Below are 12,842 nucleotides of genomic sequence, written 5' to 3'. Positions count from 1 at the left end.
GTGTGAAAAACAATGATAATAACTGGGCAGGTGAGGTACAAGACAAACAAGCAGCCAGCAGATTAACAGAGAGGACAAGTGAAGTGTATTGTATTACACAAGGGTGTAGCAAAACCCCCTGAGAAAAACATATACTTGCCTCCATCAATAGATTATTTTAGCCGGGGGCTGTTGTTGTGTCAGAAGCCAGAGCCCTGTGCAAAAGGCTAAACAAACAGGTTGTTCAGATTCATGTATTTATGTGTATTATTATCTTTACAATCAAATGATATATGTTTAGGCATTTTATTAATATCATAAACAAATTATGTATACAAATACCCTTCATTTAAAATAATGAACCTGTGTTAATTTAGCTGAGCATATTGGAAGGAATAGTGGAGTTTTACATAAATTTGAAGCTATATGCTATGATTTATACACTCAGGTTAACAATGTACTCAGGTTACACAGAATTGGCCTTTTATGTCACAATTTCAATTTCAATTTCAATAATAATAATAATAATAATAATAATAATAATAATAATAATAATAACATTCCTTTAATGCGCCTTGCAACGTGGTAATTGAAATCGGCGAAAGGAGCTTTATGGCAGATAATCCCAAACCATCCGGGTCCCAAGTGGGTTATATGTGGTCATGTGACCTGGACTCAGCCATCTTGTTGTGGAAACGAAGAGACCGAGAGCTCGTATAGATACCCTGCACTGTCAGTATAGCAGAGGTAAGGCAGCGGGTGGAATTTGTGGCTATTTCTGTGAAATAAACGTAAACTATCCTAATGGACATCTCCTTGTGGCCTTGACCCCTGTCCCCAGTCGATCGGAAGCGTTTAACCCCGGCCTCGGGACCCGCATGGCTGAGTGGCCCCGGAGCTGCGGGCTCAAGTGCGGTAGGACTGTCGCGGCGGGCTTGAGCTCGGCCGCATTGCAACGGCAGGAAAACCCGCTCTGGCGGCAGGATGAGCAGGCCGCACGGAGGGTTAAAGGGAGAGAAGGAGAGGGGGGCTGGCGATTAACTCGTGTGTCAGTGTACTTTAGTGCAGTTTTGCGATAATGGTCCGTGGCGTTTCGGAGGCTGTTTCACCCGTAATCGGTGTGCACGGTGTGGCGGGGTTGGGGCTGTGATCGTGGGCGGTGAATTGTGGGAAGTGCAACGGGAAAAGTTGTGACAGTTTACCTGCCTACCGAGCGTGCTGTGCGGTAAGCGATCCGGGAGGCTCGGGCTGCGGGTCAGTGACAACACCGTGATTTGAAACGGCGTGTTTTGAGCCCAACCCGGGCGATCTGACCAGTACCGCCAGTCCGATGTGAGAAGTTTCCCACGCCTGTCGGGATCTGACCGGCAGTTCCCACTTTTGGGGGGGGCAAATCCCAATCCGACATGGCAGTGCGGTCAGATCAGCAACACATGGATCATATACACGTCGATTAGTGATCTGAGATCGGGGGCACAACTGGCGGTACGGTACCGACGTGTGATTTCCACGGTCATATCTGCCCTGACGGCGGCCTTGGTGCTTGTGTCACTGAGAAACTCGGATCTCATGCGGATGATCTTGGTGCTTTGCGACAGTCCTGTTCCCGTGTTTTACGTGGGCCGACTTTGCTGTTGTCTGACTCTGTATCCCTTTACAGAGGCTACGCTTAACTGCGGTGGGTGACTTTTCTTTGTAAACATTGTCGGTTTATCAAGTCATCTGCGGATAGTTTGTAGCGGAGTACACGACTGTCCCCTGAACACACATGGGGTTTGTCCGGTTAAGGCAGTTGCTTCATGATCTGACATTTCTGAAATATAAAGTTCAGTTGCCCGTGGTTAATCCAAACGTACACGTGTCGCCTAGATCTTGTCTGGCAGTCCGGCCAGGTATAGATGTCGCCTGCAAACAAACCGGCTTTGCAAGACCACTTGTTTATACTGCTAACTCCACACATCACCAACAAATACATTACAAAGTTCAGGTCGGTTTAATGCTTTGTGACGCTGTTTATTTATTTTCTGAAAGGCAAAAAAAAGCTTGCACGATGGTGTTTACAAGATCAGTAACCCTGCCCTGTGGGATTGCTGTCCTTTCTTGCCAAAGAAAGGGTGGATGAAATATTTTCCAAGAGTCCTGGTTAGTGGGGTTTCCTGAGGTGTCTCTGTGAGCCGAGCCCAGTGTCCTCAGTGTGGGTGATCTGGGATGGGCCAGGGCTGGCTGGAGCTGGGATGCTGTGATTCCCTCTGTTTATATTGCTCAAGAGGTGTGAGTCAGTGCATCCTCTTTAAAATGCAGACTGCTGTTAACAAGCAGAGGTTGCTCCTGGAGAGTCTTGATGGATGGAGTGATCCTTGACTCCGTGCAAAAGCATCACCGTAAATCTGCTGCCTAGGACTGCCGGACCCAGGTGGTCTGCCAGTAAGGGCCTGCACCCCAGGATATTGTATCCCTCCGGCACAGTGTGTGAGCACACCGCTTTCTTTCTGCAGTGGGATGGACAGCCCCTCAAAAATTAAATGCACTCCTTTTCACAGGGCTTACGGTGTTTGCATAATAAACAGGTGCTTTTAAACTTTGGCCTGCACATTTTTGTGAAGCCTTTGTGTACATGAATACACATTTATATTTGTGTGTTTCTTTGCTTGTGAAATCGGCAGATGCCCCTGGAATCATTCATTGCTGAGGTTAAGAATTCTGACCATTAAGCATTTTCTTTAATTGTGAAATGTAATTTAAAACCATTTCTATACAAGTAAAAGCGCCAAGTATTCATCCAGCATCCAGTTACTTCTGTTATTCTGACAAATCTTTTCAAAAGTCATTGTTTTTCACTCTATTCCTTGTACATTTATTTTTGTGAATGGTGCTAGCATATAGAAAAAGCAAGGCGAAGCTGGTGTTGTCTATGAAGGAACATTATTTCTCCAGTGGCCTTGCCAGTAATGTGCTTTTGACTGGTCACAGAACCAGAATCAGTATTTGCTATTCTAGTGAGCAATCTAGTTTCCCAAGCTTGCAAATCTATAGGCCTGGATTTCTTATTCTTAGCAGGCCATAAACAGCTGTTGGTCACAGACTAGCTGTCATTTGACATAAATCCACAGTGCATTGGGTTAGGCACGTTGGATACAAAATATGAAATCCAGTGTTTACCTCTTGATTTAAAGTTTTCAGTGTGGACACACTGCCCATTCCATAGTAAATATTGATGATGGGTTTTCCCCCAGTTCACCGGCAGTGGAAAATTGTGCCCCAGCTACTTCTTAGAACACTGTGTTTGTGGTATTGTGCTCTTGTTGGAATTTTAAAATGAGTATATTTGAAACAATATTTGATTTGAGCCTGGCCCAAGTTTCTTCTGTGCAATTCAATATTTCACTTCTGTGAAGGGCCTACCCTGTCTAGATTAAATCAATCTTATCAGTGAAATCCTAGATTGCTCTGTATGATTAATTTAAGACATGCTTTTTCTTTTTTTTTCTTTTTTCTTCCCAAATTCAAATTAGTCTTTCACTTAATCAATGTAACTTATTAGACAAAACCAATGTATGACTTCAAGACTAATATGCCTTTGGAATGTAGAGTAACTGACGTATGATTTCTGATACCCTGTTGTTTGACACCTGTAGCTTCTTCTCAGATATGTGAGAAATTCCCATTCCCATCTCCTTGATGGTCAATTAGTCAGTCAAAACTGTCTTTGGGCCCTTTAATTCTAATCGTTTTTAGCTGTTCAATATTTTAAAAGGATTTATTGTATAAAGAGAATTGAAGGGTGGACACTTATGACAATATTCAATCCCAGATGGGGGCACTGCTGTTGTACCCTTGAGCAAGGTACTTTACCTAGATTGCTCCAGTAAATTCCCAGCTGTATAAATGGGAACAGATTTAAAAATAATGTGATTTGTTGTAACAATTGTAAGTGACCCTGGATGAGGTTGTCTGCTAAGAAATCAGATAATATTCAGATGCCTTTTTTTTTTTTTTTTTTTTTTTTCAAAGTCCAGGGTAATCAAAAGGAAGTAAAATAAAAATGGTTTTCAATGTGAGGAATAAATAGGACAGGTCAGACGTGCAAGGTAGGAATATATTCTAGGACATTTCATTACCAGACAACCTGTTTTCTCATATCCAGGTGTCTCCATTTTGAAAACCTGTGCTCCGATGCTGATGCTTTTTGATTTTTATTTGCTGGTCTCACGCTGGAGAACTGTGCTTAGTGTGGCAATTCCCACTTTTGTTCATATTGTCTTAGTGCTCGAGGAACAGGCTTGTACAATGCTCATAACTTTAATACAAACACTAATGCCATTACCATCTCTTTCCTCTTTTAATATTAAATGTGACCAGGTTCTACGATGTTGAAATTTTTAACCAGTCATGTCACAACATTGTCCGTCACATAAGGAGTCTGAGATTCAAGGCGACTGGTCAAACTGCGATTGTACTTTCCTCTGCAATAGCAACTGAACTTAGGCTGTTTCAGGCATCACTTATGCTTTGAATAGGCCACAGAGAGAGTGTTGTCTTTGTATGTATCTCAGGATGTAGATAAACGAGGTGATGCGTCCACTTTCTATAGGGACTGCATCCTAGTCTTGTTTTCCAGATATTCCTCCAGGGTGAACAGTTCATTCTTCTCTGAATTTTAGGACTGCATTCAATTTCTCTATATGTGAAGTGACACGTTTATCCATCTGATAGGTAATGCATGTAGATGTTCTAAAATAAAGCAGATCTCGGTTTTAGAGCTATTATTTTTTGTATTACTGTATTACTCGTTCACCCCATCTCTTTGACAAGTAAAATATGACCATCAGTGTAGGGGTTGGTCAGGAAGTCATTGAGTGCCAAGCACAGCATTTGTGATTCTCAAAAGGTAATCACTTGTTGCTTTCCAAAGCCTAAGGACTCCACAAGGGCTTTTACTGCTGTAGCAGGTGGCTTTGGGGGCAGTGCTATAGCTCCGGCCAGCCCTGAGAGCAGCCAAGCCAGGGAAGTGAAAGGGAAATCTTCTAGTTGATATAGACGTCTAGGAATACCGTTCCTAATTGGGCAAGTCAGTTCTGATTTCCTAAAATAGCTGGTCAGCCTGAAGCTGCAGCCAGTCTGTGGAAGAGTAGGGGCTACTTCGCTGTTGGCACACAGGCTGAAGGGGCAGGATCCCAGTGGGAGTCTTGAGAGTGTTAAAACACATGCACATGCTGCAGAATGCAAAAAACCCTGATCATAAAGCCCCCTGTACGACTTTCAAGTACCTAAATAATGTCTCCATTCCCCTTTACTATGCACCACTGACAACATGACATGGCAGCATTTGGTTCTGGTGTTTGAAAGAGTCTGCTGCCATAGGTTCAACTGAATTTTAATCTGTGGGTCAGGTTGCATAAGATTGGTTTAGAGACCTAACAAATGCAATTGCATGACTAATAATGTACTTTAATAATGATTTTAGTTAAACACATGCTCATGTATATAAATATTTAAATGATAAAATGATATTGGAGAGATGAGCTAAACATTGGAAATGGCTTGTGCTATATGAATATAAGAAATACACCAAAGTGGTGTCTTTGTCAGAGTAGTACGGTGAATGCAGCTGTTGTTAGTTTATCCCTCATATTGGTGAAACCCTTTTTTCTGCTATAATCATCGTCTAATTCTTTATAGAGGAGCTTGCATGAAACGCACTGCACAACTGCAAGCAGCTGTGTGGCACGCTATCGGATACACATGTTGGTGTTGCCAGTAGAGCTGTGAGTGATCATAGTAGCAAAGCATGCTTGAATAAGGCACCGTGTCTGCTCAGAGGATGCCCGGATCAATTGAAATGCAGCTTCAAAGCCATAGGGAAATCAAAGGAGTGTGTAACACTGCAAAATAACCATATTTTAAATCCAGACTATCCACACACAACAGCAGCTTCCTGCACGGTATCGCATGAAGTCTTGGACATTTTTCTTGAGCCCATATGTGAAATATGTAGTAAAAAAAAAAACGAACTATATTGGGATCCAGTCAAAAGTACAGCTTGGCAAGGCCATAGAATGTTTTGCTACCTTGCAGGTACCTAAATCAAACTTGGTGTAATTTTTATGTTTTGTTCTTCCTCATGCCCTTTCTGTTGTATACGTGTGCATCTGTGTTTGTTTGTTTTGCAAGTGTCTCGTTACTACACTCCCCATTCAGGAATGTTACTATACTTCCAGTATTGAACATTAGGGATGGTTCATCATGTATGCATGAAGTGTGAGAGCCTTATGGCCTGTATTTAAGGAACAACTTGTTTGACCATTGGAGCTCTGCTGTGTCTCACAGTAGCACTGTGTTTTGGTTTTAAGTGTTTGTGTCCACGGTGTGTAAAATTGGTATTCACTGGATTTAAATTGGGTAGCATTGTTTTTCAGTGTATTGAGGGATTTTCATACCAAGTGGAGTATTAGTATTCAACTTCACATTAATGCAGTTGGAATTCCAAGCACGGGTTATTTTAAATACCAGAAATGCACTGTTATTATGATGATGATTGTGGAGTTATATATATCTAATAACATAACAGAAAATTACATTGCATCTTTTCCACTGTGACGACAGAAGTAATAAGGATCCATATTTGACCACTACATTTTTAAATCCCTAATATAGGTTGTGAAATGTTCATTTTATGAAGCAAAGCTCAAATGCTTCACTGGCACTCAGCAGTTTTGCTTTAATAAGATTATATATCCCTTGTCTGTGTGAAGTGGCTGTCCACATACAATAGCTGCCTGGTAAAATAGCCTTGGCTTTTTAAATAAATGCAGGATTTACTGGGAGTCTGCCGTGTTAAATGGCCCAGTTTAAAGGAGAGTTAGAGTTCTGTGGGTAATTTGATGCACAATGGAATAAACATTCTTCTCATATGAGCAAAAATCATTCAGTATTCTGGAATGAATGAGCTTTTTTGGTGGGGTGGAGGGGATGGGTAATTTGATACAATTATAGATTGATTTTATTTTATATTAAATTGTTCTAAGCAAAAAAAAAAAAAAAATACAAGTGGTAATTTGTGTGTTTCTTCTTTCTCCCCCAATTAGAATTGCAAGAGAATAATATAATGGCAGAAACCCAGACACTTAACTTTGGACCAGAATGGTAAGTGCATTGCGATGTGACTCAGTGTGCAAACCCAGGTTCTGTGTGATTTAGGAACTGTTAATCCCAGAAGGGTTTGTGTGTGCTACACAACACACTTCTCATGTATTATAATTTCACACACCATTTAGGGGGGAGATATTTTACTGCTGCTTGGACTTCTGTAAACAGTTTCCAACCCATCTCTGTTCCTGGGGTGCTCACAATTTAAATTACAAAGTGTTGCTTTTCTGGTGGATGTCCTGTCTGACTAAATGGTCATGTTTCCTTTTGTTTGTTTGTATTGTTTCTTTTCAGTACATTACACTGAGTCTTGCCCTAACTTATATAGGGAAATACACTGAATAACCATTTGAAATTGTCATTAAGAGAGTTCTATGTACATACACACTCATCTAATTAACACACCTTTAGAAACCATTACAGACTTTGGTGAGAAATGCAACTAATATGACCTATAATGATACGTTCTGTATTCTTGCTACTACCTGCTCAACCCATTAAAAGATGGTAACTTAAAAACATTGAATCTTTCTACACAGGATCCAGGTAGAAAACACTGTGTAGACTTCCTCTAGGTGTAGATCTAGTGTGTTATACTCAGGAAAACTTTTACTTAAACACAGGGGTATACTGTGTGTTTGTACACGGCCTTCTGGAGTCAAAAATGTAAACTGAAATCACAGGACTTTGTTCACAGTTTGCAGTGCGTCACTTTCTCCTTCATAGTTGAAGACACTCTTGTTGAGCAAACTGCTCTGCTTGGAGCTTTAGCTTGTGCAGTCTGCAGTCCAAGCAGATGTTTCCATACGCTGGGTGTGTTTCAGAACTCGGCCCAGCTGCAATTGTGTCAAGCGATTAGCTTCCCTGCAAAGAAATGCAAATAATTGTAAACAAAAGATTAGAACTGAGAACCAGAACAAGCGAGAGCACCTCTTTCCTGTCCCAACGAGTTATCTGATGTCAACACCTTTGGCCAGTTTTGTTCTTAAAGACCCCAAGCATATCAGTCCCAGCCATGTGGTTGTGTAAAGAGTTCCAATCATTGTACATTGTGGACTGTGGTCGTACGACACTCAAACCCTGCTCTCTGTCCTTCAGGCTCCGTGCTCTGTCCGGTGGAGGCAGTATCACCTCTCCTCCTCTCTCACCAGCATTGCCAAAGTATAAACTCGCAGACTACCGCTACGGCAGAGAAGAAATGTTAGCACTTTATGTAAAGGACAATAAGGTAAGATCATGTTGCAGACCAGGGTGTCACAAGAAGACTTGGCCCTTATCTAAATGTGTGTGTGTGTGTGTACACGAAGATAGATTCAATCTATTTGTTTATATGAATGTGAACAGTGTTTAAACTGAAGAGCCTGTTATTGTGTAATTTCTAATCAAATCAAAATGGTAATATTTCAATGAAGCAGCTATTTTAACTAAATTGCATTCAATCAAAGTTAAGCTTGATGGGTATATGATTTTTATTTGCATTGGACAGATTCCCCTAGACCTACAAGACAAGGAGTTTCTGCCTATTTTACAAGACGAGCCCCTGCCACCACTGGCACTTGTACCATTTACAGAGGAAGAACAGGTGATTGTCTTTCTACATCTACTCCCTTTACCACACATTATTTCCCCCTCAATGTCTAACCTGTGTGCAGTGTTTTCAGTAAAGATGTCATCCCGTATTTTTTTCAGACCCAGTTATTTTAAAGCCTTCAGTGACCATTTAAATTTAGAAACATCGAATAATAATACAGTACATTGCAGCAGAGTGCAATAGCTGACTGAAAAACTGTGTGTGGTAATGTTAATTTAACCGTTGGAAACCTGGGAGATTGTTGTAAGCAGCTTGATTGAGGAATGTATTTATATTTCTTCTTGACAGACGAATCTGAAAATAATCTGAGGCTGTCGACAAAATACATCGGAATCTTTTTTCATTGTTACCCAGCTGTCACGGCACTGAAATGTGATACAAAACTGTTGTTGTTTCAAATATGCCGTTAGTTTGACAGAAGATGGCTTATTAGCCAAAAGAATGCCACATCCGAGTAAGGGTTGGTTGTGTGTGTTTTATTTATGTATGTTTTTAAAGAAGTTATATTGTTGTCAGTCCACCCTGGAGAGAGAGAGAGAGCTTTAAGTGAATGTGTGTCTGTCCACAGAGAAATTTCTCCATGTCTGTAAACAGTGCAGCTGTCCTGCGATTAACAGGAAGAGGCGGAGGAACGGTGGTAGGGGCGCCAAGAGGTCGAAGTTCCTCAAGGGGTCGAGGTGAGTACATGGCCCTCTCCTCCTTGCAGTATAATAATCCAGACAAGCTGGTGAGGGGTGTAGCTTGATAAATATCTGATATGGCTGGCAGCAGAAGTGAGGGCACTGAAACTTCCCCCCTATCTTGGTTATGCCAAATACACATAACCATGCCTACCTTGCTCTGGGTGTATTCACTGTAATTGCTTTACACACTAAAACCTGCACACAGCAGTTATTTCATAATCAACTACTACACTATTTGTTTTCAAGATGCATCCTCTCACAGACTGTCTAAAAACGACCCTGGACTTTGCCCTTTACCGGCCCACCATCTGTCTGTCATCATCATTCTAGTACAGTTAGCATAGTTTGCTAGTAGGGATTAATTTAGTAAATGTTTAAAAATTAAAAATGAGTTTACATTTTTAAATATTTCAGTTACTCGGGATGTAAAGAAAACTATTTTTTTTTTAAGGTTGCTCCGATCGATCGCCCGCCGATCATTATCGGCCGATAATCATTTTAAATAGTTTGATCGGTGGTCTCTATAAAGGCAGATCAGAAGAGCCGATCAGATTATGCAAAACTCGCGAGATTTTTCTACGCGCAGCTAAAATGGCTTCACTATATTCAGCGGCCTGGCAGTTCTACCAGGTGTCTGAAAAAGACAATAAATTTGCAATTTGCAACGTGTGTGCCAAGGAAATCCCACGAGGCGGAAAACACCAAAAACATTTAAATACCACCAACCTCATCAAACATTTGAAGGTTAGTCACGCTATGGTTTAAGTTGTGTCTCTAAGAGAGGGAGTGGAATATGTTGCACATGTTTCCTGTCAATAAACAGTTGTCAATTCATGATACTTCGTTTCTTCATTTTAATACTTAATATACATTGTTGTTAAGAATAGTTAAATAAATAATGCTACACGATAAATATAAGGCTTCAAATAGATCACGTGATCGGTGATCAGTATCGGCCGATACTGCTTCCAGTGATCGGTAATTGGTGATCGGCCCCAAAAATCCTGATCGGAGCACCCTTACATTTTTTGCAATTAGAAAAAGTGCAGTCTGTTGTCCGCATAACACCAGTCATTACAATGTAATCAAACTATAACTATGTTAAGCTTCGTACCCTGTTTACATGAGGTTTAACAAGCAGACTATTTAGTCATTCCACACAGAGGTTGCGTTATTGTTGCGCAGATCGGTGGAATTCCAGTGATCCCATTGGTGGAGTCACGCAGATCCGTGCAGGAATGCCGATATCTGCGCTACAAGAACCCAACCACAATCTGCGGAAAGTCTGAGCATTCATTGGCTAAATGGTCAGATTCTGCACAGAATGGCAAAAGTGTGCAATGTGAATGCACCCCATGGAAACATGCTGGCAGTGATGCATTCTGGGCATGGTAGTTTTCTGTAGGAAGTCTGCTTACAGGCATGTAGCCACAGTTATCAATAAAAAGGGATGAGATTTAAGAGTTGAAAAACAGTCTGCAACTGCTGTGGCTAACTGTAGGATTTAATAAAAGCCTGTTTTGGAATCTATATTCAAGTATCTACTGAGTTGAATATGTATTGTATCTTTATGATTTATGAATAGCTGTATTGTTTTTTTTAATGTAATTTGTAAGTAAATATGTACTATGTGTTATTTATAAATTATAGCGCTTATTTGTTTTTAGCACAGCTTATTGTGGCTTTAACTGGTGACCATAACTAGTGATTTCTAACAGAACTTGTTAATATCGGTGAGCAATTGTGATTTATTCTCAGTGATAAATTGTGGGTGATTTAATTATTAGCGATGTAAAGTGCGTGACCACCTACCCCTAGTTCAACACAATTTCATTCATAGCTCTCAAGTCTGAGACATTGTCACAAAAAATCTCATGCATTTGCCCAAACGATTGTAATTGTGCACTTCCCCATCCCAACATGATGAATTCAATGCCGTGATCCTCTTCGTTATCTTTTTCTGCATGGACGTTGCCGGCACTAGCAGCACTACTACCACATAAGTCTTGGCTTCCTACATGTTGCTGCATCTTACTCCTAAGGGAGTTTGCTTTTTTCTCCCTAAACTTTTCAGCACTACCTTTTGCGTTACGTTTGTTTTTCCGTGATTTGTTTACTAAATTGAATCAACATCTCGTGCCTATGTCACTATCAGGGGGTTTGAGTATGTGAGGGAAGGGGGTATTCATCATTGGAAAGCCCTGGATGATCTCGTGGACATATTAAATGTAATATTGTCCCTGAACAACCAGTGACTGGCTTAATTAATAGAGAAATAACTTGTCTCAGGTCTTTAGAAAGTGGTGGGTTTGAGCGACCTATACAAATAAGTGGCCCTCCAGGACCAGGGTTGAAGTTGGCTGCTTCACAGACACGTTGCCTTTTCTATTCCACCCCGGTCACCTCATGCATCTCTTCCCTCGTCCACAGGTCGGGGGCGTGGCGAGGGAGGGTTTTACCAAAGAAGTTTTGATGACGTGGAAGGAGGGTTTGGCCGAGGAGGGAGGGAAATGCACAGATCCCAAAGTTGGGAGGAAAGGTAAAAACAAACCTGTTTCGAATCTAGATCTAAGTGAATGCAGTTTTATATTTTTAAGCATGAATCTATTGTAGTCTTTTTAACCGCCTAACAAAACTATAAAGAGGGGTCTGAGTTTGTATATCGAGAGAACATTCACCCCTTTAAGGCATGCAGATCATTTGGAAATGCAAGTTTGTTGAGTTTTTCAATTGAAATGTCAGGTTTACCATGTGGTTTAACTAAAGCAGCCTCTCTCCATCCAAAGTCAGATGAGGAAAGTAGGAGATGGAAAGAATATTGTTGTCGACAGCCTTGCAATGTCTTCTGTACCACGTCAGTGTGGTCCTGCTTAAGTCTTTCTTTGGTGTCACACCCTTATTCATCTATTCTCCCTTTACATTGAAGGGGAGACAGAAGATTTGAAAAGCCAGGTCGAAAAGATCCAGGTGAGACGAGCTTTTGCCATTTTCTAAACTGTGCTTTGTTGGGCGAGTCATGAGTGTGTAACGGCTGTGCTTTCATTAGCAGACATGACTGTAGGCCATGCTATTTCTGCTTCATAGTCCGTTCATCCCGAGACCGTAAATGAGGCAAAAAAAATTCCATCCTCTGAGGTGTACGGCCTAATTTTTTAGCATTACAGTTTTAACGTGTTCGATTCAACGAAGCACCATGAAGTGCTTATCTGTGCAACACGACAGACATCAAAAGATAAAACAGAATTCCGTTTCTGAATCGTCAAAGTGCTGTTTGATCAATGAAGGGACGCCATGTACACAGTAGCTATTCAGCCTGAGAAAAGATCATTATGTTGATAGCGATGACCAATGGAGCATCATAAACTAATTGGAAAAGCCTGAATTTGCTTTTGCTTAGGGGTGTCTAGTACAGATCTGTATTAATGAAAGGTTGTTTCTGAGGT

At 41.0% G+C, this 12,842-nt stretch overlaps 1 protein-coding gene across 4 annotated transcripts in view; it reads left to right on the top strand.

Moving 5' to 3' along the window:
* The first annotated feature begins 653 nt into the window (after window positions 1-653).
* The window catches only part of gigyf2 (GRB10 interacting GYF protein 2), a 36,432-nt gene continuing 24,243 nt past the window's right edge, over window positions 654-12,842 (top strand). For 3 of the 4 annotated variants that reach the window (XM_066709765.1, XM_066709760.1, XM_066709761.1), the window contains exons 1-7: window positions 654-726; window positions 7,065-7,122; window positions 8,224-8,353; window positions 8,612-8,707; window positions 9,285-9,393; window positions 11,830-11,938; window positions 12,326-12,366. In XM_066709765.1, the coding sequence (XP_066565862.1) occupies window positions 7,085-7,122; window positions 8,224-8,353; window positions 8,612-8,707; window positions 9,285-9,393; window positions 11,830-11,938; window positions 12,326-12,366 (523 nt within the window). In that variant the 5' untranslated portion in view covers window positions 654-726; window positions 7,065-7,084. The remainder of the gene's footprint in view (window positions 727-7,064; window positions 7,123-8,223; window positions 8,354-8,611; window positions 8,708-9,284; window positions 9,394-11,829; window positions 11,939-12,325; window positions 12,367-12,842) is intronic. The other variant, XM_066709764.1, reaches the window with a different exon arrangement.

This window comes from Amia ocellicauda, chromosome 7 (assembly GCF_036373705.1).
Source record: "Amia ocellicauda isolate fAmiCal2 chromosome 7, fAmiCal2.hap1, whole genome shotgun sequence".
Taxonomy (NCBI): domain Eukaryota; kingdom Metazoa; phylum Chordata; class Actinopteri; order Amiiformes; family Amiidae; genus Amia; species Amia ocellicauda.
The sequence above is the reverse complement of the archived record's forward strand: the minus strand, read 5'-3'. Positions and strand labels throughout refer to the sequence as shown.